Source organism: Thermomyces lanuginosus (genome assembly GCF_041956635.1).
Source record: "Thermomyces lanuginosus strain ATCC 200065 unplaced genomic scaffold VTN49scaffold_27, whole genome shotgun sequence".
Lineage (NCBI taxonomy): Eukaryota > Fungi > Ascomycota > Eurotiomycetes > Eurotiales > Trichocomaceae > Thermomyces > Thermomyces lanuginosus.
The window spans coordinates 1602891-1627161 of record NW_027192361.1 but is presented as its reverse complement, the minus strand read 5'-3'; the positions used below and the strand labels follow the sequence as shown (position 1 = coordinate 1627161).

Below are 24271 nucleotides of genomic sequence, written 5' to 3'. Positions count from 1 at the left end.
TCAGTTCATTAACTGCATAAACGAAACACTGCTTGCGCACAAGGACTCCGGGCAGGAACGTGCTCGTTTGCATAACAACTCGCATTGGGTTAATTCCACCAGGCTCCTCGTCCATGAAGATGAGCAGGCTCTGAGTCATGGTGGTATGATCGACAGGAGAATTGATTCAGGGACCAAGCTTAAAGCTTGCTGGCTGCTGGCCCTTGCTTTGTACATGACTCGAAACGCAACACCATGCCAGATTTACGCCTACTCTCGTTCACCTGTGGTAATCAGACAGAATTTTTTTTTTTCTAACATCTCCTGAAACACATCCAGAAGATCAATCACATGGTTCAAACGTGTTAAAAAAAAAAAAAAAAAAAAAAAAAAAACCAAACATAATTGTATGTATCTTGACAGGTCATTTTCCGCGGAGACACCACGCTCGATGCTTCCTCAGTTCCTGCCCACACAAGTCACACGACTCCCAACGGCCCATGCGCTCGCGATGGCCGGCCGTCCCTTGACACACAGCTCCTGTCTGGACGGTCTGGTACATGGATCTGTAAAGAGCTGAAGTTGATTTGTAATCTTGATGATACTGTTAGTTTCTACGATCGGGATTGACTGCCTCGAAGAAACATCTCAATCTTCATATTTCAGCCTTACGAGTAAAGAAACGGCTTGGCGAGCTGGCGGCTATGGGTCTTGAGGCGTGGCCGTTCGTCTGTCCTCTGAGGGCCCGTACGCAAGAGTTGCTTACAATACGGGTAGAACTATCCTCACAGGGCAGAATGTAATTCTCACAGGGCAGCTATTCCCTTTCAGGATTAGACACGTAGGGTTCACTTGGCGTCATCGCTGCTAGCGCTGCCTGACAAAGGCGATGAGCATCTCGAGATGAAATAGCAAGCACTCTCCAGAATGTTGGGATGAAATCAAATCGTATCTCTCACATAAGCCTCGAATTCACACTGATAATCATCACATCACACGCAACATGAGCTAAAGCAACGCTTACATTCGGCGCTAGATCACACACAAAGTACCAACTGTTCCAGACAATAAGCCTCCCACGACACGACCTTTCAGGATTGAAAGGTACCAAGGTAGGAACTCGGTACCCCTGCGACTTGCACCTTGCGTTTTGCCCCTCTGGCGGCGTTGGACCCCAGCTGTTGACTGGTCGATCATAATGTCAACGCGACGCTCTTCGAGTTCGAATTCGGACGCCTCACGGCATGTGGTTGTTGTCGCTTTCGCCGCAGAAGCAGGTGTCGGCCTTGCTGCGGTGCCTTCTTTTGGGCGTCCTCGAGCAAGAGCTGGGAGTAAATGCAGGTAGTTTCGCGTGTAACAGCGTAAAAATCGTCTCGCGATTGATTCTTCGAGCCACTGTTTCTCAATGTACCTGAGGACGTCGGGGAACCTCTCGTATTTCATTTGAAATTGGAGCCATTCAGAAAACTTGTCCTCCACTGTCATCGCATATACGACCTTCAAGAAATCGGAATAAAGCTGCGTCTGCGCCTCCTTGGTCGTGGCCTTTAATTCCTCAGAATCTTGTTACTCTCGGCGTTCTTGCTCTTGAAGTTGCATTGCCTCCATCGCCAGATACAGCTTGACCTTGGCAAGAATGTTTTTCTGGATGTGTCAAAGACATATCATTTGATTTGTATCGGGAAATATTGCTTGAAGAGGTGTGCGCCCGCGAAGAAAAGCTGCTTTCATGAAACGGCGCATGTTACTGATGTAGCGCGGTCGAACCATACTGTTAGGATCTTCACGCTGCAGCATCGAGATAATCTCTCGTGTTGGTGTCCCCTTTATCAATGACTCGATTTGGTCACGTTTTTCAATAACTTCGGCGCGTCGATATTCAGGATGCGCCGCCGCCGGCAAATGGCCATGTTTATGATTCGGGTTTCGCACCTTGATGCGCCAGGCGTTTCCTTGACTTTTTATATCTGCTGATCTGCAGGTCGAATGGACAATCACGGCGCATGGATGGCTTCAGCCTTTCCTTCGCCCGAGATGGTTCTCTGCGTTTTCCCTGGCCACATTCCATGTAGATTGCCTCCGTTTCTTTTTTTGTCGACGTTGGTCCGCTTAATGACAACGGCATGGCCGTTGGCTAGTGCGTGGCGTGTAATGAAGTACATAGCCGTGGAAGGGCTATCAAATTCCTCCTCAGGAGGAGGCGGACAGGGCTTGTCATCGTCGCGTCACTGGGCACCCAATCATAATCCTCACCACTGATCCAGTCGATGGGATCGTCGTAGGTATACCCCATTTTCAATATTGAGCGTATAAGAGCGGTGGTCGATATATAAAGCGAGCTTGCTTGACAACAGCGACGAGAAACGGCAATGGACAGACAGGTTCAGCTCAGGGGTTCCAGGAAATTTGAACTATTTGTCGGAGGACAGCCTCTGGGTGTTTCCATTGATATAAACCATCAGATCGCCCAGTTATGACTCCATAGTCCGCTCTCTTTCACCTTGTCCCTCGCACTCCGTACATTGCTGAACCCTAAGGTTATGCCCGTTATGGTTAGATTCACCAATCATGACTAAGCACGTCGAGCCTTCCTCATTGGAAGGCAAGCTGCCCTGTGAAGATTACCAGAATGGCTCTTGGCATTCACTATTCCATATTAGGAATAGAGTTCCAAATTGGGAATAGTGCCCTGTGAGAATAGTCCTACCCTTGCTAATTAATACCTCTTGTGAGGAACATTCTGGAGAGTAGCCTCAACTGTCATCTTTTGCGCGCTATCCAAAATGATGGCCGATACAGACTCTGCAGCATATTCTCTGGATCCTGAATGTAACCACAGAATGGCCGCTCGGCGGGATCCTGCTTGCGCACAATATGGAAACCCATCCGTTCCACGAGGAGCATGACCTCCTCCTCTGACAACTCCACTTTACCCGGTTCTCCGATCCCGTCCTGTTGCAGGCTCTCTGTTGTAACATGATTATCTCTAGAATCGCTCGAGTAATCCTTGAATTCAGGACGTCGATCATCATTGTCAAAGTGCCACAAGAGCGGGCCCATGTTGATCCAGATTCCCCCTGACTTTAGACAGTTTCGGATGGCCTCAATGTAACGGATCAAGTTTGGGGCCGTGTCAATGAAGAATACTGTGGCAACGGCATCGAACGCCTCCGACTGAGATTCTCGGCTGTAAAGAGTGATGAAATCAGCCGCTGACATGCTCATTGAACCAAAAGAGGATGACCCATCCTCCCTCTGTGCGGCAATCATGGCCGCTCCTGGATGGACATCAGGTATAAGCACTTTTTGCAGTTGCTGCTTGCGTGACAGCACGTTAGAGAAATGGAGGGCAAAAGGGTACAAGGCGTGCTGTTTCAGACCCCGAGAATGATTCAGGATCCAGCTACTCGCCAGCAACTGGTGGTACGAGATTTCGTTTCCCTCAACGTCGTAGCCGGCCGCACAGATCTCGAATACCAATCTACCTAAGCCTGCGCCTGGAACCAACACACGGACATTGTGCTTGTCTCGATTCCGGAACGTTTCGTTGAGAGCAGCTATCACCGGATCGTAGCAAATTTCTCGCTCGCGTCGACCCTCTTCACTCCAGTCTCTGTAAAACTGCCGAATGGTCGAGTGAGCCTTCCCCACGTCGGTGCTCGTAGCGGTTCCATGCCAGTTTTGGAGCGGATCATTTGGGTCTGGCTCTGCAGGAAGACCAAAGGAGCGGAGTCCGGTATCGAGAATGGCGTCGGCAATGTCTGCGTTGGCGTCAATTGCATCATCGACTTTATTCAGAGTGTCCAAGATGGAGAATGGTGGCTCGGCGAGCATCTGCCAGTGTTCAGAAGGAAGCGCGTAGAATGCCTGCCGGCGACGGTGTGTGATGTTCAAATGAGCAGCCTGCCGATATTGACTGTTGTAGTGTTAGTGAAGCACCATAGACAATCCGGCTTTACAGCGCAAATCTGACGCATGGCCAGAACATGTGCTCAACACTCGACAAGCAAACGAGAAACACAATCCGCAATAGCAGCCTACTGTACCGGAAAGAATCCAGTGTTGCAAACAGAACCCGTCGCTCCTCTGCATCAGCAATGGGATCAAAGTCACCGTCCCAACTACGAACATCAGGCGCTGGTATTTCTAAGCTCGAAGTATCCGGAGTGTCTGGGTCTGTCATTCTGACGCGACAATGCAGTAATCGCTAATAATTATACGGCCACAAAAACGTGAGTCCTTTCACCAGGGTCAGGACTGGGTATCGGAGTGGAACTGGAAGAGCAACAGTCTGATTAGCCACTCTTCAATGGAGTCCGCCAATGATATGGTGATTCTAACAGCTCCTAGGGATTGTGCAACTTGTCTGAAGTATAATACTGACCTATTTGCTAGTTGCCTGAATCTGATTTGAGACCATTTATGTTCCTTCGGGGACGAGCCGATTTTAACTCCTGGAGTTGGTCCTGCGGTGCAAGCACTTTTGGGCTTAATCTGGCCGACGTCTGGACGAAATTCTTAGTATCAATTTTACTCACCGCTTACCAATTTGAATAGAATTTAATCGCTTGGCCAATGGAATGCAATATATTGTATGCTATTATTAATTTTTAGCCTCTTTCGGTTGGATTGCAGCTGGATTATCTCGTCATGGGAACGTCTTCTCATCCCGCCGTCCTCTATACAGGCAATTTTATGAGAACTGGGAAATAGTTTATCGAACACAGATCGCCAGTCAGCACCATGGAGCCGGTGACGCCGTCTTTGCAGCCAATGGAGTTATCCTTTCCGTTGCCGAAGACCCCTCATACTACCCTTCATATCCATCTCACGTTCCTGGCCACGTCGACACTCGTATTTCTCTCGACAACGACGCCGGGCGACACAGGGCAGGTTGGAGGGCCTCTAAAATCGATGGGAAGCTTCGTTTACTCTATGCCGGATGTATGACTAGATGGTTCGAACAGTGAGAAAGAACGGTAGTAGCGGGGCATGCTGACCGGGTGCCAGCGGACGAATCCTGCTTCGGCCATTACGACGACTCTATTTTCATCACCAGGAAGCATTGACTATGCCACCCGGACGTCCAAGGTGCTCGCGCGGCGCACCGGATTGCCTGTTTACGTAGGCTGCAACCTCAACTCGACCGCTCTGGGTTCGACAGCCGAAGAAGAAATGGAAGGATTCTCAAAAATTATCACGACCATCATGGACAAGTGGCAAACTCGAACCGCTGAGAATCGCTGAGTATTGTCACTCAACGATAGCACTATGGAAGATGACAAAGGGGTCTACCCATCTGTACAAAGCGGGGCAGTCTATTGTAGAGCAGCAAGACACAATTTTGTCGCTGTGCTTCGTACACCGTTCCTGAAAGGATCTGTGACGACGGAGAACGGCGATTAAACATTGCTCGTATCCGAAGCATGAGTCGATCTCCCTCGCCAAATGCACCAAATTCAAAATCGCCTGATCGAAGATGAAGTGGTGTCCATGCCTTTGGCGTGGTTGCCAAGTTATTCAATTTCGCTACCAGAGAATCTTGCCAAAAGAGTCGAAAGGCGGTTCCTCTAAATCATTTTTACTGGCTTGGGCATTCATTTATCCATAGTTGATGACTCCTCGCAGCAACTCAATACACATCTTAAGGCTGGCCAAACCTTGAAATAAACTCAGCCGCTTTCTCCTTCGAAATTAGCGTACACTGTACGGCGTGTGCGCCGTTGCATGACCGGTTCAAATGTCAGGGGCGCGCGAAGCTTTAGTGCTCGTATGGTATGCGGAATTTTACTTGGAATCTAGTGTACCTATCAATTCGATAGTCGGTGTGCATTCCGATGTACTCTCGTAGCCTCTCGGCCGAGCATTCTTCACATTTCCGCAATTACAGAATGTCTTCGCGACTCAACAGCCATATCCAATGTGTTTTAGCAGTCATCGGAAGTAACGAACTCGCAGCGTACGGAGTTACAAAGTTAGGCTACGGGAACTCGGGACAAGACTTTTTTCCGTTGTGGCTTCAATATTTAATTCAGTTGCTCCCTGAGCTCTGCGGACTTTGTGGCCGCCGTTGGTTCGTCACGTTCACCGCCATCTGCCAAGCGCGCCAAGCGAAACAATTGTGCTTTGAGTCCCTTGATTGTGTCAAAAGTTGAACAAAATAATAATACTTAATACGCTCTTCCGGAGTCGGATGCTAGAAGTCTACCAAGTCTATTTCCGGAGTCCGGAGAACAGTGTACACCGCACGAGTAAATAGCGAGTCCTCGTACTCGTATTCTAGACCCATGGATATGGGATTTATCGCAACAGCGGAAGTCGATGGTCGCATGGGGCCCTTGAATCGGGAGCATGCCGCTTATGATCCATCGTAAAAAGAACGGAGTGTCGGATACTCGGCGTTGCTTCGGAAGGATCAACTGGGTCTTGAGCTGTGTCTTAGGGTTTTTGGTGTCCGGATCCCGGAAAAGAATGGAAAAAAGCGATTCGTTTTGCGAAGAGGGAGGTCTGTGTGAACCAGTTAATTGTCAGCAAATCAGAAGCCGGGAGATGGAATCTGTGGGAGTCAATGGGACCACGGCCCTGCCTAACGGACAAGTCGGGAGATTCCGTTGGCTGGGAGCTGATCCCCATTGTCCATCATCCACTGGCAGTGGCCGGTGATGATATGCGTTCTTGGCTCTGCAAGTGAACAAATCGGCATGTCGGCAACGACAATTGAGGGCTACTCGAGGCTGGCTGGCCCAAGCTGTCTACCGCTCTAAAGTCGAAAGTGGTAAAGTCTCACCCTCTCTGCGCCTCTGAGAGGCACGCTAAAGCCTAAACCGAGGGAGCCTCGTGCCTCTGGGAGCTTTTGGGAAAAAGGAATGGCTCGGTCCCAGGTCAGGTGAAAACCAGGTCGAAACGTAAAGCCACAAGGAGAAATGATGGTCTGTGGACTTGCAGGTTGCTGGAGCTCGTCTCTCTCCCCGAGTCCCATCACCGCCAGCTCTAAACTTCCGTCTGTGACTGCCGGAGCCAATCCAAGGCGGTGATTTGAGCCCCGTATGGAGCGCTTTTCATTTCATCATTGACAGGAGGGCCGACCTGTCTCCCAATGGCCGAGGTTAGGGCCTGCTCCGGGCTAGCCGCCAAAGCCTAACTTTAACGGCGACCCCCCAGTTCCGCTGCCCCATTGTGACGGGACACTCTGTTCGCCACCCTGGAAAGAAAACCCGAGATCAATGATCTTCTATTTACGGACAATCGAAGGGAGACGTTTGTAACTTGTTGGCTCTCGAGCAGCCTCACAGCGAGCCGAGTATGGAGTCACAAGCGAGGATTCCCTTGATTCACGAGCGAGAAATGCGGTTGCCACTAGACTGCCCGACCCTAACCTCACCACTGAAATCTTGGATCGTCCGTCAAGGTGCATGTGGCATGTGGCCGACGATCCATCGTGTTTGGCGGCTTCCGGTTAAGTACCTACTAGTATCAATTACACCAGTTAGTTTGTCATTCCAGGCGGCCCGTGCCACGCCTAGTGTGGCGGGTTGACGAGATTTGATTTGTGTGCGGAGGAATTTGCTACTGTAAATTACCAGGGTCCAGGGGAGTAATTACCGCCTCGGGAGCCTTGGGTTAACCTTCTGACCCATGGACTCCATCTCCCTCTGCTGGGGGGCCAATGTGCCGGAGACAGCGCTTGCGTCGGTTCGCAGAGCCGGGCTGGGCGCTCCCAAACGCTTGGAATCGCACTGTCACGGGACTTGGGAAATCGTCTCCAATCCGCCCGCCAGAGTTGAGTTTTAGGCCGAATTAGTTAAATTACCTCCGTCGTTGAATTTGATCGATTTTGCCGTAGGCCCGATGCCAGACATGTATCGTCGCGCGCGTAATTGTTCAGTGATCACTCTCCTCCTTTCTCGCCAGCACCGAGCAAACTGATCTCGATTGCAATCCGATACCAACGACGCATTCTGGACGACTCCCTGCCAACGGATGCCTTAATTTTTCACCTCTCGACCCCAGTGCGGCTGTCGCTCACAGTTCCCTTGGACGGCAAACCCCATCTCGCCGCATCCGCTTCTAGTTGCTGGCATCGCCTCGATCGGCTTGATTTCTGACCTTGTGCTCGCGCACGACGCTCAGCGGTTGGCTCTTGAATTCCTTTTCCCTCTCGCGCTGACTGCGAATGATGTTTGATGCTATCTCCAATCATGACTTCGTATCCCTCTCGCAACAATAACAATCACCACCTTACCAACCACTCCGGCGCGGTCTACGGGCCGTCATCGCGCGCCTCGCCGGCCGCGACCGCGACTCTGGCGCCCGCTCCCGCGGCCGTCTCGTCTGCACCCCCTAGTCGGCCCAGCAGCGGCCTGCACATGGCGCATCTCTTGCAACCTCCGCCGCCTCCAACGACGGGTTTGCCATTGTCCGGTTCCTCACCTTATGCGCATTCGTATGACTCCGCTTCCGCCTCGCCGGCGGACCGCTCGTCCACGATCACCGACTCAAACGGCTCCCTTCCCGATGGTCCCGTGATGATTCCAGCCCTCACAGGTAGCGCCGCCCATCCTCCGCAAAAGAGGGCCTATCGCCAGCGGAGAAAGGACCCGAGCTGCGATGCCTGCCGAGAGCGCAAAGTCAAGGTGGGCAGACCGTTCGAGATGGCCACTGGGGGGGGGATTGCTGACGCTTCGGGGTACCTAGTGTGATGCTTCCGAGTCAACCAGTTGTTCAGAATGCACCAACCGGAAAGTCCGCTGTCAATTCACAAAGGAGACCAATCGGCGCATGTCGTCCATCAAGTACGTTACCGCCACTCCAGTGACCATCGCGGTTTTCGCAAATGATTCTGGGCTAACTTCGCTGCGTCTAGGCAAATGCAGGATCTTGAGAAGCAGCTCAACTCCACTAAGCAACAACTCCAGCAGTTGCGATCTGGGATGTTGCGAGACAGCATCGTAGACCTAGATCTGGACCCCAGCGGACAGCCCGTCCTGAAGCTCCCCGACATTGGCGGCCGACCGCCGCGGCGTACCCGGCTTACCGTTGCCCAGGATTTGTCTCGCGTTCGATACCATGTTCGGGACGTTGGCCGAGGCATCATGAAAGTACCCCCGCCTTACCGGCAGAAGAGCTCGTCATCAGCGTTGTCCGTGGACGCTCCTAGCCTTCCACCCAAGCCGGTGGCAGATCGGCTGTTGAGGCAATACTACTCCTGTATCCATGCCGTGCTGCCCATTCTACACTGGCCCAGCTTCGTCGCTGAATACGAAAGGGTATATCAGGCTGGTTCTCTCCGGGGCGTGTGCCGCGAATGGGCTGCGGTCCTTTTCAGTGTCTTTGCGTGTGGTGTCTTGCATACGCTGGAGCCAGATAAAAAGTCGGGAGCTCAAAAGTTTCTCACCATCGCTAACAACGTGATCGATGTGTGGAGTGACGATTTCACCCTGGACCAGGCTCGTGTTGCTTTGCTAATGAGCATCGGTCTATTTGAGATGAATTCCAAGTCTGCCAGTTGGGTGTGGCTAAGTTCCGCTGTGCGCATTGCCCAAGACATTGGATTACACATGGAATCTGGGCCCTGGCCCCCGATCGAAGAAGAAATGCGAAAACGACTGTGGTGGGGGATTTATGCTTGGGATCGGTATGTAGTTTGATGTGGATTCCCTGGTGGCGGAGGCACAATTTGTGAGCTGATGGATTGGATGCAGATTGTTGTCCCTTGAACTGGGAAAGCCCATGTCGATTCACGATCATGACTGCGACGTTGATCTCCCGTGCCCTGTCGACGAGCAGTTCATATCTGACTCGGGGAAAATTCCTGAGGCCCAGCAAACCACGCCGCTTCTGGCTACGATTCACGTTGTGCGGTCGATCGGGCAGTTGGCCAAAACACTACGGTCACCAGTGATCACGGCGGCCACCCTAGAAATCTTTGACCGTCATTTTAATGCCTGTCTGGCAACGTTTCCTATTCACTATCATCCTTCATCAGATCAGTATCTGGATCCGCGTTCCTTGCCGCCGATCATTTATTTGCAGAACGCGCGATTCATCCTCCATCGCCACAATATCTCACCCGCTTGTCCACCTGAAGCGAGGTCCACTGCCTTTGATACCTGTTTGTCGATCGCGCGCGACACCACTCGCGTTCTCTCGCGTTGCCTGCATCCTCCTGCAACTGGGTCACCCAGTGACTCGCAGGAGGATTGGCAAGCGCTGCTGGCGTCCTCGGCCACAACAATGCTATGCATGCACATCTGGCGCTGTCTACTCATCCTCATTTTCCGGGAGGATTTCTCAGCCGCTCTGGTGTGTATCAAGGCATTTAGAATTATCGGGAACGCGCATGTGGTGACGACATCCTGCGGTCGGTACATTGCATTTTTCCTTCGCTGTCTCTTGGATCGACTGCAACGGAACGATCCTCGACCGATTGACCAGGATGAAGAAATCATCGCGTACGTGTCCGGAGACATGCAAGGGTCGACGACTGGCAGCTGGATCTGGCAAGGAAGCGAGACTGGCTCGCAATTGGAGGCAGTGACACCGGTGAAGTCATCACACGGGGATGGTGTCTGTAGATCCTCCGACTATGGCTCAGATGAGCTTGAGCGTTGGGAGGGATGGGAATGGATTGAGCAGACAGTCCAGTACTTGGAAAATGAGCAGCAGCGTCGCGCATCGGAACGTCAGGCGACGACGACGCCGATCTCGCAACCTACAGAACCGAACAATACCAACTCCCAGTCTAACCCACCAGCTCGGTCGAGTTCATCCAATTCACGCATGACGATTGCCAGTATCATCTGATGCGATTATTTGTTTCCAATGGGTTAATCACGTACTTGGTGTGATGATCATCTTGCATATACGTTGCCACGTTGCCACGTATCGAGAGCTGAACGGTGTTGTACATTTAATCTCCACCTTGTGCATTTCCTTTTTGCTTTGCGCGCGCAAGAGCGTGATGATGTCGATTCTGGCACGGGAATGGACGTTGGCTTGGAGTTTCTCGCATTGAGCATGGTTATATATGGTTGGCATTTTTTCATGGCTAGCGATTGAAGGATCGATTTTTGTTTTGAGATAGGTTATGCTCGTCATGGTGCGCAGTGTGCACTGAAGAGATCATGACAATCATTCAGGAAAAGAATTAAAACAAAGTCTAAGCATCTTCCGTGACGGTAGCCCAATAATAGGAACAACCCTCTCAAACGTCTAGATTGATACTCTTCCCGAAGCGCGCGTAAAGTGCGACCTTGAGCTGGGACAATTCCTCCCGGACATTGCTGAGCGACTCCTCCAATTGGTTAACCTCGTTCTCGATCTTTTCTGTGGCAGCTGCGAGCATGGATTGGGCGTCGCTGAGGGGTACTCTGACGAAGGAGTCGCCGATCTTGTACCTACTTTGCAGTTAGCACGTTGATCGCCACAGCCTTGCGGTAGAGAATTCGGAAAAAAGCAAGAAATGTGGATGACATACGGAACCAACTCGTCCTCATCCGCCAGTTCCAACTCGGTCGAAACTTCCTCTAGCTCTTCTTTATCTTTCTGCATGGCATTCAGCATCAATATGGCGGGGTAGACGAGGATGGACGAAACGAACCTGCTTCATCTTGAGCTGCTCCTCCAGCAGGCCTTCTCGCTGGTGCAGTCGACTGAATCGGTTGATTTTTTCCTGATCTTCGCGAGTTACATGGGTGTCGTCGCCTGCAGAGGCTTCCTCTTCCTTGGAGAGCTAGACATGGCTTGCTTTTCAGTATTGGGCATTTTTCGCAGTGTCGTCGAGGATTTCGTACCATGCGATGGTGGAACATGTTTGGCGCTTATTCCTCTTGCTTCATAGATTGGTCAACGTTGGACTACACTACGAGTAATGGGCATCCATATATTGAGATTCTTGCACACTATCACGACCAATTTGAACGAACCATGTTTCCGATGAGGGTCAAGCGTGTAATCATGTGATCCACGCATAGAGTGCTGACTCTCTTTATAGGAAGCCATTACCTGTAACTTCCAACTTAGTTTTTAACGCCAAGAAACTAACCTGATAAGGAAAAGTACCTTGATAACCTAGATGATCCGCGTAGCCTATCAGAGCTTGGTTAGCTCCGTTCTCGGTTCTCCAGTCTTGGCCTCCATCTCCCCAATCTTATGTCCAGCCTTCTACGTAAGTCCACCGCAGGCTGTGATCCACGTGGACAGCATCATTTCCCTCGAAACTTAGGATCTCGTTTGCGAGACGCGTTGACCAGCGAGTCCCGATTTGATACTATCCCTTAGCATCGTCTGGCCGGCCGTCCGCGCGATCCAAAGCGAGAGAAGGAATCCGCGATCCGCCCTCTCTCATCATGCGGTTACACCCACAGCCTTCGCTGGCTCTGGTATCGCTTGTCCTACCTTCACTCGCGGCCGCCGTCGGCTTCGATTGCGCCAATGTTCGTGTCGACGGCGTTCACTTTGATCTGAGCCCGCTAGGAGGTGTTCATGAAATATGGCATGTGGAGGAGTTTGACGACTACATACTTAATACCACATGGGTGTTGAATATCTGCGGAATTCTCGGAAAGAAGTCGATACGAGGGGATCTTCGATGCGGGACATCGATGAACGGTAGGCTTGTCCTTTTGCCATGGTTTTACCTCCAGATCATTATACTAATCGTTTGGCTGGCTGTTTGCAGTGTGCGGCTTCGAGGAGAAGATTATCCACGGAGAGGTTGAGCAGGTGCGGAAGCTGCCCATCGCGGGCCTGCAGCCCGGCGGCGGAGGTAGCAAGGATCCCGAGATCACGCGCCTCAAGAAGCAGGATCCAGACACGGAGGGTGTGCGCGTGAAACTGTCCGGGGGCGAGATTCACGAGCCGGACTCAAAAAAGACCCGCGGAAAGCCCGCGTCGGCGGTGTTTGAATTCCAGTGCGACCCGGACCGAACAGGTCTGGAGGGCCTGGTGGAGGAAATCTCGGACGAATCGCGACGACGCCGGCGGGATGAAGACAACGAAAACGACGGCGATGGAAAGGGCGACGACAAGCCCAATGACGACGATCGCCGCAGCTTGCGATTCAAGAGTTTCGGGCCCGTAGATGATAAATCTTACGTTCTTCGGATGGACTGGCGTACCCGGTACGCGTGCGAGAATTACGTGCGAGAGCACCCCAAGAAGTCTGGCGGTCACTGGGGTTTCTTTACATGGCTAATCATCATGTCAGTGTTCCCAATTCTCATTTTTATAGCGTCATTGAGTCAAGAGAGTGCACTGCTGACAGATCAGTGTCTTCCTGGGCGCTGCTGCGTACCTGATTTTCGGGTCCTGGCTCAACTACAACCGCTACGGTGCACGGGGCTGGGACCTACTTCCACACGGCGACACGATCCGCGACATTCCGTATATACTCCAGGACTGGATCCGACGAGTCGTAAACACTCTGCAAGGGCCCGGGGCACGGGGAGGATACAGTGCTGTATAGTACGATAGATGTATGTTTTTTGATGATCCTGTTTTTTGATGATCCTATTCCCTCAACGTTGGCTGCCTAATTTGGTGCATTTCTTGATATTTCGATTGATGCATCGCTATTCCAACTTGAGTATTGTGTTCTGTGTCACAGTTTAATCTCTCGTGGAATATGTTTGTCGGGTAGCAGGTACAGCATGAATGAATGACCTTGATCCTTCATGTTCTTCATCTTGCCCCCTTTTTGAGAGAGCAAATGTTGTTTTTATACCTTGAGAGCAAACTGTTTCAGGTAAAGGTAATCCGCCATGTTACGATCCACCGTCTCACGGATGATGCGGGCACCCTTCTCGCCGAACCTCTGCGTCCATTCGGCGTCGAACTCTTCCTCTGATTTGTGGGATTTGCGCTGGTTGGCCTAGTTAGTAAAATAATGTGAAACAAAAAGAAAAAAGGTTCTTGATTGATGTGTCCCACCTCGCATCGAGGTTTCAACCCGGTCGACTCAATAGCATCTTCATGGAACCCTTTCCATTTCTCAAACGCCGCCTTTGCAATCTTCTGGTCTTCCTCGGTATCCCACTTCAGCATAGCGGGGTCATATTCGACGCCCACGCTGCGACAGAATGCCCTGATCACGGTCTCCGGGTGGTCGAGGAGATCGTCCGCATCGATGACGCAGATCTCGACGCCGTGACCGTGGTCACCGTTGGCTCCGTTGGTCGTCGCGCCGTTGCTGGAGGCATCGCCATTACGATGGTCGCCATTCTCGACGCTAGCAACCTTTGGGCCGACAAGACCTACCTGACGCAGATAGTCGAACACCCGGCGCAACTCATCGTAGCCCGCCTCCGACGGGTAAAACTCGTAAAACCCCGTCACAGCATCCAAGGGGGGGATGGTGCAGCGGTAGTACGAGGGAATGCTGTAATGCGGGTCCCTGATGAGGAAGGTGAAGTGGAACCCAGCCAGCAGCGAGGTTGGGACAACGGTAGGATTACCCGGTTCAGCCGGGGTGTTGTAAGGCGTCTTTTTCTGCTGCTGGGCAGAGTCGCCATTGGTGCCAATTCCGCGCTTCGGCAGAGTATGTTGGATGAGAGACGGTGCGATGCTGGCGGGCGCACCGTCCGGCGGGACCAAGTAATGGATAATATCTTTGATGAAGATGCGTTTTCCCTGGAAATCGTTCTTGGATTAGATCACTTCGATCTTTAAAAAAAGAGCAATAGATAATGAAACACCTCGGCGGACTCTCTCGCGATGCGGTCGAATACGGTCCGATACGTAGACTCGCTGAACCCGCTCTCGCGTCGGGCTTTCTCGTCATGCTCGTACCTCACGCTGAGGCGTTCGGGGCCAAAGTAGAATGCATCACCAAAGGGTTCATGAATGCACTGCAGGGTATCCCGACGGGTCATGAATACCTGTCATCAAGTCAGCTCGATCCCCTCGCATCATGTCAGATCAATTACCCTCTCAAATGCAGTAGAGCAAGCCCGTGGATGGGTCGCGACGAAGATCGGTTTATTCGACATGGTCTCGAAGTTGGTGATCTGATAGCTATTCAGTAGTAACTACTAACCCTCGTTTGTTTCGGAGATGGAAAGTAAGATGACAATCGGAATATTGAAGGAGATCACTCCCGGGATTCCTCGCAATGATCGAATCCACTCGGTTAAATAGCTGAAGTTGAGAAAAGCCGATTCGGTCTGGACTCTGCACACGGTCACATGAGATTTGCCATGAACTCGTACTGCATTCAAAAGTCTGTAGTCGTTGTTTGGAAGGTAAAGTTCTGCAGTCCGGTCCTCGACAGGAAAATGTGATGGATCTCCTGCAGATTGTGGAGGAAACAGAAGTTCCCAGTTCAGATCCGGGATCTGTGCGACAGAATATTAGCTCCAGCTAGTATGTACCTTTTAACTGGGAAGCGCGGTAGCCGGCACATGTACAGGATTCAGGTCATGCCAGGTTATTAGGGTTAGCTAATATCTACAGTAAGCCCAGTTGATTGGTTTCGTGTTTGATGCAGCGTCGGCCTACCCCTCCATTCTTGACGTCACCTGGGAAATTAGCTACCGAGAGTCGGTTACATTGTTCATAGTTTCTGGCTGGCACTGAAAAATTCGATTGACGCGGGAACTCGAGGGAATATGACTTTCTGAGTGCGAGGACCTCCCGATTGTTGCACACTTGGTAGTGCAGCTTGCAGGAAGGATGGATTGTGATGACGTCATGATCCAAGGTGTTCCAACAGGCCAGACTCTTTCCGGGTCCGGACCCAGCAACTCGTACGAGTTCTTGCATTCCACCCCCAGATTGGCTCTCACGGACCATATACTAGAAAGTATACAATTTATTCATCGTTATCTGGGTATGAGACGTCAATTTATGGCGCCAACTTTTGGCAGCTCCAGGTACTCGAAAGCTCTCCATGGCTATCCAAGAGTGTTTCGTGCGGACCAGTTGGAGCTTTCATCTGGAGAGCAGAATTCAATCCCCATGCAATTACTGTAGCTAGTGCTTCCCCTCGATGGCCTGTCAATGCCGGTATCGATGTGAAACAGCCACCCAACGTCCAAGCTCATCCCCCCGGTTTGCGAATCAGAGAGCAGGACTCGCACACAATGGCAGGAGTAGACACTTGGTGACTTACACAACTTAGGAGGCAGCCACAAAGTCCCTGGTTGTATGTCAAGCAAGAAATCCCACGACAGTTCCGGCTAGTTCGGGAGTCAGAAGAGAAAGAGAATCAGGAGGAAAAATGGACAAACTATGGTCTTGTCGCAAGATATGGCGACGCCTAATTTATATTGGGGACTGAAGTCGAGGAAAAACAGTCGAGAAAGAGGATACTACGGTCCTGGCCAACGACCAGATATTTTCCTTTTCGACACTCCGTATATAGTACTGCGGTCGCAGGACCGCGTGTCCAAGGTTGGATGCGCGCCATTCGTCCAAATATGTCCTATGTAATATCAGCTCAGGTAGTGAACGCTCTTGACAATCTGAAGCGTTTCGTGCCAAAGCTGCGGCAGATCAGTGATCACAATTGGAAACACCTTGGATGGTAGTCAGCTTATCCGGTAGGTGATGTGATCCGTCGAGAGGTGAAATGCGTCTTGAGCTTCTATATCTATTTACAGTTTGGTGTACAAGTAAATTTCTTAGTCGTATGCATTTCCGTTATTAATTTAGCTCTGTTTGGCTGCATCGTTTGGAACTAATACGTTATAGTCGCTAATCCTGAGATGACTGCCGTACCATAGAGACTTTACGCTATTCCGTTATTGGCATAATCTGTGGATGAATGCCGTATCATGTTGTACTTGCCGATCAAAGTAAATATTCTTTGATATGTGCAGTACCTCTCTACACCGCTCCTTGGTCTCCATGTCTGCCAAAAACACTAGCCTTTGGTCAAGGCCGAGGTCAAATGATGTACCTGAAGGACCATGATATCTCAGTCAAAGAGACGGGTTTCTTCAGGGTGAATGCGATGTGAGAGGCCATAAGTACTACTCTGAACTTCACGTAGTATCAGGTAGTTGACTCGTAGGTAGTAAGGATCAGCCGAGTAGTACTCATACGGTCGTGTTCTTTCCACGTGGGTGCGTTCTTGGTGCACAGGTAGGTTATGTAACTGTACTGCTATCATGATTTCCCCAGATACATGTTCATCTGGCCACACCGCATGATGAACCCCTCAAGCTACTTAGCAGCCCCTCGGGCTCCCGACCTCTGAAGACTCGAGCAGTCCGAATCCGCCCAAAACAGGCACGACTCCGAAACGCCCTGCAGATCCTGCAGAGGATTTGCGCTCAGGCCCCGCTCAAACAGGCATTCCGAATTCGGCTGCGTGGGATTTCCATCGAGAGCGATCCGCCGCGCGGAGGCGGCGGAGCATTCCCGACACATGAAACGGAATTGTGTGTTGAAGCAGGCTGCATAATAATCACATAGTTAACTGCTTGGTTCTGAAGTCCTGGATATGACCGGGCTGTCGACACCCCAAATCTTTCATCTTAGATCCGTACGAGACCCAAGGTACAAAGGGTTAACCGAAGCCCTATCGGCCCATTTTTCTAAACCGCCGAGCCATGGTCGTTGTTCAAGGCACGGGGTCTAGTACACGTGCCCCATAGTCCGCGCCGGTACCGAAGTGCTCTCAAGGTACCCCCAAATCTGAGTACTGGGAATTACTCGCTTACAGAACCATGGAACTTGCAGAAAGTTCTCAATCTGGCTCATACCAGATTACGTAGCCGGGCCTCCGAGCGATCCGATCTCCGTTGCTCATATTTCGTAATTCTTCCAATCTTCTACCGCAGTGAATCCATGGAACGAGAGAGAGGATAATCCACAATGACGGGTTTCGACTGAAGGTCTGGTTGATTTTCTCAAGATCAAGCTCTTCTGCCATGAAATTGGCGCTCCGTTCGACCGATGGTATTCAATCACAGCTGGGAGTTGCGTACCCACCGGCTCCAGCATACCCAGACCGCCGGATCGTTCGGATGTATCTCGAATGTTTAGATTGCGGGGAGGACGAAAGTCGGTCCTGATGCTGGAACACCGCCGGACAATCTCGGAAACTGCAGTACATACTGGACTGTGCCTGCTGTACAAAGAATCCACGGCTTGCATTTTGTAGGATAGACTGGGACGCCCTTGCGTCCGTCTGGTTGTTGAAAAAAAAGAAAAATGAAGGCAACGATGTGTAGGTAGTTGGAACTACTGTACATAAGTACTGTAGCACAAACATTCAGCATAAAGCTCATAAAAAGCAGACAAGAAAGTGGCATGTCCTGAACGCCAAATCCAATATTCATCCCTCTCATAACGCCGAGTGTCAGTCATAAATGGTGCGCTGTAGTACCCGTACTACAGCAGGATGGAATTCGTAGCCTCATTTCAGTACTGGGCACCGGGCCGTGGTGGTGATGGATGGGTCTTCAATGGCCAATCTGGTAGTTGATGGTGACCATTGGCCTCGCCGGCTTTCTCTTCCCTTCGAATGGTCACCGTGATGTCCTGACGGATATGGAGAGCACGAGCGGAATCGTCGTCGCTGCTCGCACCATTCCGCTCCTCTGTGGCGGTGCTGCTCTCGGACGGGAAGCCCTTGGGGTTCGTCTCCAGATCTCGCAGATCGAAATCGGGCTGAGCCTGACTGCCAGCACCATAATGTCGCCGGGACGAAAAAGTTCGGCCCGTAGGACCTGTACCAGTGCGTGGGTAATTGTATCTGTCTGAATTCTTTTTCGATCCTCCCCAGCTGCCGACTGCTGGGAATAGGTCACGCAGAAGGGACCAGACGAGGGGTAGATTCGTCACCAACATTGCCACGGTGGCCTCACGGAAGTACCAGTTAAGGTAAACGTAAGAAATCAACCATGGCACCAAGCAGTACACTTTAGTCAGAACGGCCGAGACAATGACGAAGATACCCATGCCGAACAAAAGGAGAAGGATCAACTTCTTCCTCAGCGGAACGTGAATGCGAGCGACGATGGGAATCGCGACCGCCAACATCGCAATATCTGCACTGATAGCGAAGGAACCCTGGATGATTTCATAATGTTGGTAACTGGAGCATTGGTCTGTACAGTTGTTAGAATCAAATCCTCAATAATGACAACGGTCGGGGACGCACAGTTTGGTGTGGGAACAGCCCAGTAGTTTTGAATCGGAATACACGTCAGGAAGAGTGCCAGTTCGGAACCAATAAAGCCCAGAACGACGTATACCGACAGATAATTGACCAGACGTTTCTTGGAGAGTCCGCTTGTCATTCGAGCGTAGATGACGAGCATGCAGCCCTTGCAGCTCCAGATGGTGAGCTGCATGGCATGTTCAGACACAAACACCCATTTACTACCACGGACTCGTTCGGCATGCGTCTTGGGTGTCAAGTTCTTGATGTCTTCCTCCGTCATCAAATTCGATCCACCGCCGAAGATGACTTCGTTGATGGAAACACAAAGGATCGTGTACCATATCAGTCCGAATGCCATGAGATAGTCATCGAGCTGAAGGTTCCGGATTCCTAGCCGTCGAATGCGCGCCGTGCTGCGAACGGACCCGTTAGATCTTTGCACCCTTTGCTTGCTGCCGGGGGTTCCCTTTCAAGACTTACTATCGCAGAATAGTCCCCAGGACTCCGACCGAGAAGAGGATCCATGTCTCGCGTCGGAACGCATGGGCGAACTCTGGCGAAGTGGCGCCCATGGTTTCGCAGATTCAGTCGCTGTCGCAGCGATGAAATTGAACTTAGCGATTGTCAACGAGAATAACTGAACAGCCCATTCATGAAAAAAAAAAAAAAAGAAGCGATATCGGGCACTTTTAAAGTCCCCTGCTTTCCAAATCACAGAATCATCACTTTGATAAGTGCAAGTTGGTGAAGGGTTGGCAGATAAGGGACCCTGGAAAACAGGTGGAGGTCTCTCCACGCCTGTGAGTTCCAGAAAACGCCCTCAATTATGTACCAAGAGGCAAACGGAAAAAACAAATGATTTGAGGTGTTTGCCATTCTCGCTTCTAGCCTCCTTGGCGAGTACCTCGAGTGATACCTCAGCACGGACGCGAAATTCCGCGAACAAGCAAGAAATACTATTCCAAGTTAGACCTTTGATTAAGTAAATTCTAAAGTGGATTACTAGCAAAGACTATCAATACACTATGTGTTCTTTAACTCTGCAAACTCTGCACGTGGCTGTCCGATCTAGTCGATCAGATCGCTACCTATAGAATTAGGGCTTTCGGGTTATCGTAATCTGAATCAACGGTATGAGCCCCGTCATTGATTGTGATTCGCTGAGGGAGGGGCCCCCCACGGTCAAACTCTGATGTTAGTGCGTCGATTTCAGATCTGTGGCGGTCCCCGCAATCATGCAATGGGTCCAAGAGACAACGCAATTCCTCGATAGACTTAGGCTATGTGGCATAAATACTCGAGTAAGGAACTAAGTAGGCTAGTAGGGGAGTGAATGGTGAACAGTGCAAAATTTTACGAGCATGTGAAATTGACCCCTGGAGCACTACTACTCCTAGTTAGTTACTGTTTCATTGGGCTTGCAACGGCCCCTGCCACGTGCGAACTACTGCAGGTACTTCAATGAACTCTTCAGCAGAGTCCTCGGGAAATTCCTCTCAAAGAAGGCAATACGTCGGTGGATCTATAGAAGTTCCACTGGCCCACTGTGGACTTCGGCAGGAATGGAGTGGTCGGGTCGGCCAGGTGGGCTATGGTGGGAATTGGGATATGGTAGATTGGTAGGACACCGGGACGTCCTGATCTTGACGAATAATATGTAACGTACAGTCGGCCTACATGGACAGCAAGGAACAACTTAGTTAATAACCGTAGCATTTGCAAGTTTCTGCAAGGTGCCTGGATCGCGCCCTGAATCGTAAAGCTTACGAGTTCAAGACACGGGGCAACTTGAACCTAAATTAACCTAGTAGACCGTTAACTAACCTAAACGCCCAAAGTTTGCACAAAGTATTCCGAAATTCCATCCTCTGGTCGTTGACAAAATTCTCCGTGGCAACCTATCCTCCTTTTCGTTAGGAAGCATTCCCGAGTGGACAACATAGCGCGCTGATCGGCAAGTTGATCAATGCTTATGTTCACTGATACCATAAAACTAGTGGTCTAACGGCCGTCTGATTTTCATGCAAAATTACCTTTGCTGGACGAAGGTAAAATACTTAACAGACTGGCTGCCGAGTAAGTACATCCTCAGGCTCAATTTTGGCTGGCTGCGTGGCTGTGGACCTAGATTCTCGCCCCAAGAAGGTAGGTGAACCTAATTCATGGTGGCACGGGATGGCCGGGTTGACTCGGTTCAATTTGAAGTCCGTGCTTTTTGCAAGCGAGGCCTGGTGCGGATTAAAGTACGACCATTACGACGACTAACCTAGCCTACTAGAAAAACGGTGTCCTCGCAGAAGACCATCAGAAGTCTGGCCCGGCCTCTCCTCGCCATCCTCTGACAATGTACCAGCCACCACCAGCCTCTGCTACATAATCCTGACAACGAACGCAACCAGGTTGTTGGGTGGCGTGATGCCGTCGCTTTATATAATGCATACCCTGGTCAATTGGTGGATACTCGATAAGGGTTGAAGTCACTTGAATTAATTGATGGCTGAGGGAGAAGGCGAGAGTAAGGCAGTTGCACGACGAGTTGGTCTAGGTTGGTGGGTGTAAGCACACAACATGTCCTCCTCCGCGCTCAACACGACGATCTTTTGGCCATGTACCATTGTGAGGTTCGCATGAATGTGTCCGTGCAGGCTGGGGAGGGGACTCAAAAGGGTCCGCGGACTCCGCGCTAAGAGCCCACCCTAGGTGCCGGAGGACATGCCGTACCCGTCCAAATTTTCCACCTCCGGGCCGACCCCAAGTGATGGAAAATATCTTCATTAACACAAAGTCACGTGATGAGTGCTTTTGACTGTTTTGATTAGCGCAGTCTGCTCAAATTTCCTCTTTCAGAAAGCTGCTGACATCATCTCCACAATATATTGACGCTCTCGGCCAATCACAGGCAGCGATGCCCACCTGTTGCCACATCTTCTGGAACGACGCGAGAAGCATCCGCTTCCCAATGGCCAGAAATCTCTGAATCTGGACCCTGAGTCGCATCTACCCCCATAGTACTATCTGTAAGATGTGGGCAAGATCGTAGTACAGAGGACATTTGCCGCGCTGCCACTTCGACGATAAGAGCATAAAGAGTCCTAGAGTAGAGCACGAATACAATCCCTGCTTCAGTCACTCGTTTGCGAGTCGAAACATCATGGGGGACGCGATTCGTCTGGCCTGAACCTTTTTTTACCGTCTCGTCTCTCGTTGTCTTCCATCTCTTCCGATTATCACGTCCTTATTCGCACCGCTCCTAACCTCACCCCGAATTCCTTCTTTCGTTCTTAGTCATAATGGATAATATTGAACAGTCTTCGCCGGAAAAACTCAAAACCGTGGAAACCCCTGTCACTGAGGACCACAAATCCGAGGAGGAGGTCAATGCCTCTGGTCACAAGCAAGAGCTGGAGCGGAACTTCAACCTCCTCAGCATTTGTGCGATTGCTGTCACAACAGGGAACACCTGGATCGCCCAGGGTGGCAGTGTGGTATGTGGTTACTATCCAAGGCTAATCCAAGTACTTTTATATATTGACTTTAATTGATTGCAGACTGTCAATATTGCCAATGGAGGTCCTGCAGGTGTAATTTATGAATTGTATGCCAAACGAACCGCTTCCGCATTCTATCATGTTCTACATGCTAATGGGACCTAATACAGCATCGCCGTCTCAGCTTGCTACTGGCTCGTCGCAGCCTCTATTGCTGAGTTGGCCTCAGCTATCCCCTCCGCCAGCGGTGGTACGTTCTCGTGTCAAGAAGGGATATCACTGTTTGATGGTTGACGAACATCTAACGGAATAACCTGTTAGTCTATCACTGGGCGTCAGTGACAGCTGGAAAATATGGACGCGTTTGCGGCTGGTTTGCCGGCTACTGGAATACGCTGGCCTGGGTTTTTGGAGCCGCTTCGATGTCGTCCATCATCGGGAACCAGACAGTCTCCATGTACGCCTTGATGCATCCCGGCTTCGAGCCAAAGGCATGGCACGCTTTCCTGGGCATGATTTTCTCCACGTGGGTTTGCTGTGCAGTCGTGCTTTTCGCCAATCGGGCTCTGCCGGCCATTGGAAACATTGGTGCATTCCTCATCGTCGGCGGTGTTTTGGTCAGCATCATCGTCTGCGCCGTGATGCCGTACGTTAACGGAGTTGGCTATGCTTCGGACGAGTTCGTATGGCGCAGCTGGTCGAGCGATATTGGTTACACGAGTCAGGCATTCGTGTTTGTTCTCGGAATGTTGAACGGTGCCTACAGCGTAGGAACTTGTGACCTGACCTCTCATCTGGCAGAGGAAATCCCAAGGTGGGTGTTTCAGTCGCTTTTACATAACCCCAGCATATGCTAATACGTTCCAGGCCGAGCAAGAACATCCCAAAGGCTGTCCTGGCTCAAGTGGCCGTTGGTTTCTTCACCGGATTTTTCTACATGATTGCTATGTTTTACTCGATTCAAGACCTCGACGCAATTCTCAACAGTGTCATTGCCTTCCCGCTGGCGGAGATCTACCGGCAGGCGACTGGCTCGCGAGGCGGCGCCCTTGGTTTGCTGATCGTCGCTTTCCTGCCGACTGTGATCACTTGCATTGGATGCTACATCACTGCCGGCCGCACACTGTGGACTCTTGCTCGCGATAACGCGACTCCTTTCTCGAAATGGATGGCCAAGGTCGACAAGAGAATGCACAATCCCTTCAATGCCACTCTGGTTTGCGGCGTGCTCATCACGGTGCTTGCCTGCATCTACGTTGGGTCCACCACGGCATTCAACGCGTTTGTTGGCTCGTATGTGCAGCTTTCCACCCTGTCCTACTTGGCCGCCATCCTGCCACATCTTCTGAGTGGCCGCTCTTCTATTAAACCCGGCTATTTCTGGATGAAAGGTCCCATTGGCTTTATCGTCAATGCTCTCAGCTGCATCTACATTGTGGCCTTTATCGTCATTTTCTGCTTCCCGTACGCGCTTCCCACTGATGCGCAGTCTATGAACTATACGAGCTTGATCACTGGTGGTCTTACTATCTTCGTCATCGTGTGGTGGTTTGTCCGACGAAAGGATTATGTTGGTCCCCGAGTTGTGGCTCTGGATAGCGTCAAACTCGCCGCGGACGCAAAATGAATGTCTTCGATCTTGCTGTCTCGATCATGACACATAAAGCTTGGTTTGTGTTTTTTACCAATGGCT

The 24271-nt window shown here is 51.0% G+C and overlaps 8 protein-coding genes across 8 annotated transcripts; 4 read left to right on the top strand and 4 right to left on the bottom strand.

The window, feature by feature from the left end:
- Positions 1 to 2739: 2739 nt before the first annotated feature.
- Positions 2740 to 4162, bottom strand: VTN49DRAFT_2850 (uncharacterized protein; the record flags this gene model as incomplete). Its single annotated transcript, XM_069410621.1, has 2 exons — positions 2740 to 3895; positions 4026 to 4162. The coding sequence occupies 2 exons, from the start codon at positions 4160 to 4162 to the stop codon at positions 2740 to 2742; spliced, it is 1293 nt and encodes a 430-aa protein (XP_069269408.1).
- Positions 4163 to 4722: 560 nt separating this feature from the next.
- On the top strand, positions 4723 to 5226 carry VTN49DRAFT_2849 (uncharacterized protein; the record flags this gene model as incomplete). Its single annotated transcript, XM_069410619.1, has 2 exons — positions 4723 to 4923; positions 4990 to 5226. 2 exons carry the CDS (start codon positions 4723 to 4725, stop codon positions 5224 to 5226), a joined length of 438 nt encoding a protein of 145 aa, XP_069269407.1.
- Positions 5227 to 8177: 2951 nt separating this feature from the next.
- Positions 8178 to 10782, top strand: VTN49DRAFT_2848 (uncharacterized protein; the record flags this gene model as incomplete). The annotated part of the gene is made up of 4 exons (XM_069410618.1): positions 8178 to 8612; positions 8674 to 8771; positions 8843 to 9613; positions 9681 to 10782. The coding sequence occupies 4 exons, from the start codon at positions 8178 to 8180 to the stop codon at positions 10780 to 10782; spliced, it is 2406 nt and encodes an 801-aa protein (XP_069269406.1).
- Positions 10783 to 11182: 400 nt separating this feature from the next.
- On the bottom strand, positions 11183 to 11789 carry VTN49DRAFT_2847 (uncharacterized protein; the record flags this gene model as incomplete). The annotated part of the gene is made up of 4 exons (XM_069410617.1): positions 11183 to 11378; positions 11456 to 11523; positions 11579 to 11710; positions 11772 to 11789. The coding sequence occupies 4 exons, from the start codon at positions 11787 to 11789 to the stop codon at positions 11183 to 11185; spliced, it is 414 nt and encodes a 137-aa protein (XP_069269405.1).
- A 537-nt stretch (positions 11790 to 12326) lies between these two features.
- VTN49DRAFT_2846 (uncharacterized protein) lies at positions 12327 to 13444 on the top strand (the record flags this gene model as incomplete). The annotated part of the gene is made up of 3 exons (XM_069410616.1): positions 12327 to 12588; positions 12659 to 13181; positions 13249 to 13444. 3 exons carry the CDS (start codon positions 12327 to 12329, stop codon positions 13442 to 13444), a joined length of 981 nt encoding a protein of 326 aa, XP_069269404.1.
- Positions 13445 to 13696: 252 nt separating this feature from the next.
- VTN49DRAFT_2845 (uncharacterized protein) lies at positions 13697 to 14966 on the bottom strand (the record flags this gene model as incomplete). The annotated part of the gene is made up of 4 exons (XM_069410615.1): positions 13697 to 13840; positions 13909 to 14607; positions 14673 to 14855; positions 14904 to 14966. 4 exons carry the CDS (start codon positions 14964 to 14966, stop codon positions 13697 to 13699), a joined length of 1089 nt encoding a protein of 362 aa, XP_069269403.1.
- Positions 14967 to 18345: 3379 nt separating this feature from the next.
- On the bottom strand, positions 18346 to 19662 carry VTN49DRAFT_2844 (uncharacterized protein; the record flags this gene model as incomplete). The annotated part of the gene is made up of 3 exons (XM_069410614.1): positions 18346 to 19034; positions 19088 to 19503; positions 19571 to 19662. The coding sequence occupies 3 exons, from the start codon at positions 19660 to 19662 to the stop codon at positions 18346 to 18348; spliced, it is 1197 nt and encodes a 398-aa protein (XP_069269402.1).
- Positions 19663 to 22380: 2718 nt separating this feature from the next.
- VTN49DRAFT_2843 (uncharacterized protein) lies at positions 22381 to 24205 on the top strand (the record flags this gene model as incomplete). Its single annotated transcript, XM_069410613.1, has 5 exons — positions 22381 to 22575; positions 22639 to 22685; positions 22749 to 22828; positions 22900 to 23392; positions 23446 to 24205. 5 exons carry the CDS (start codon positions 22381 to 22383, stop codon positions 24203 to 24205), a joined length of 1575 nt encoding a protein of 524 aa, XP_069269401.1.
- Positions 24206 to 24271: the final 66 nt, after the last annotated feature.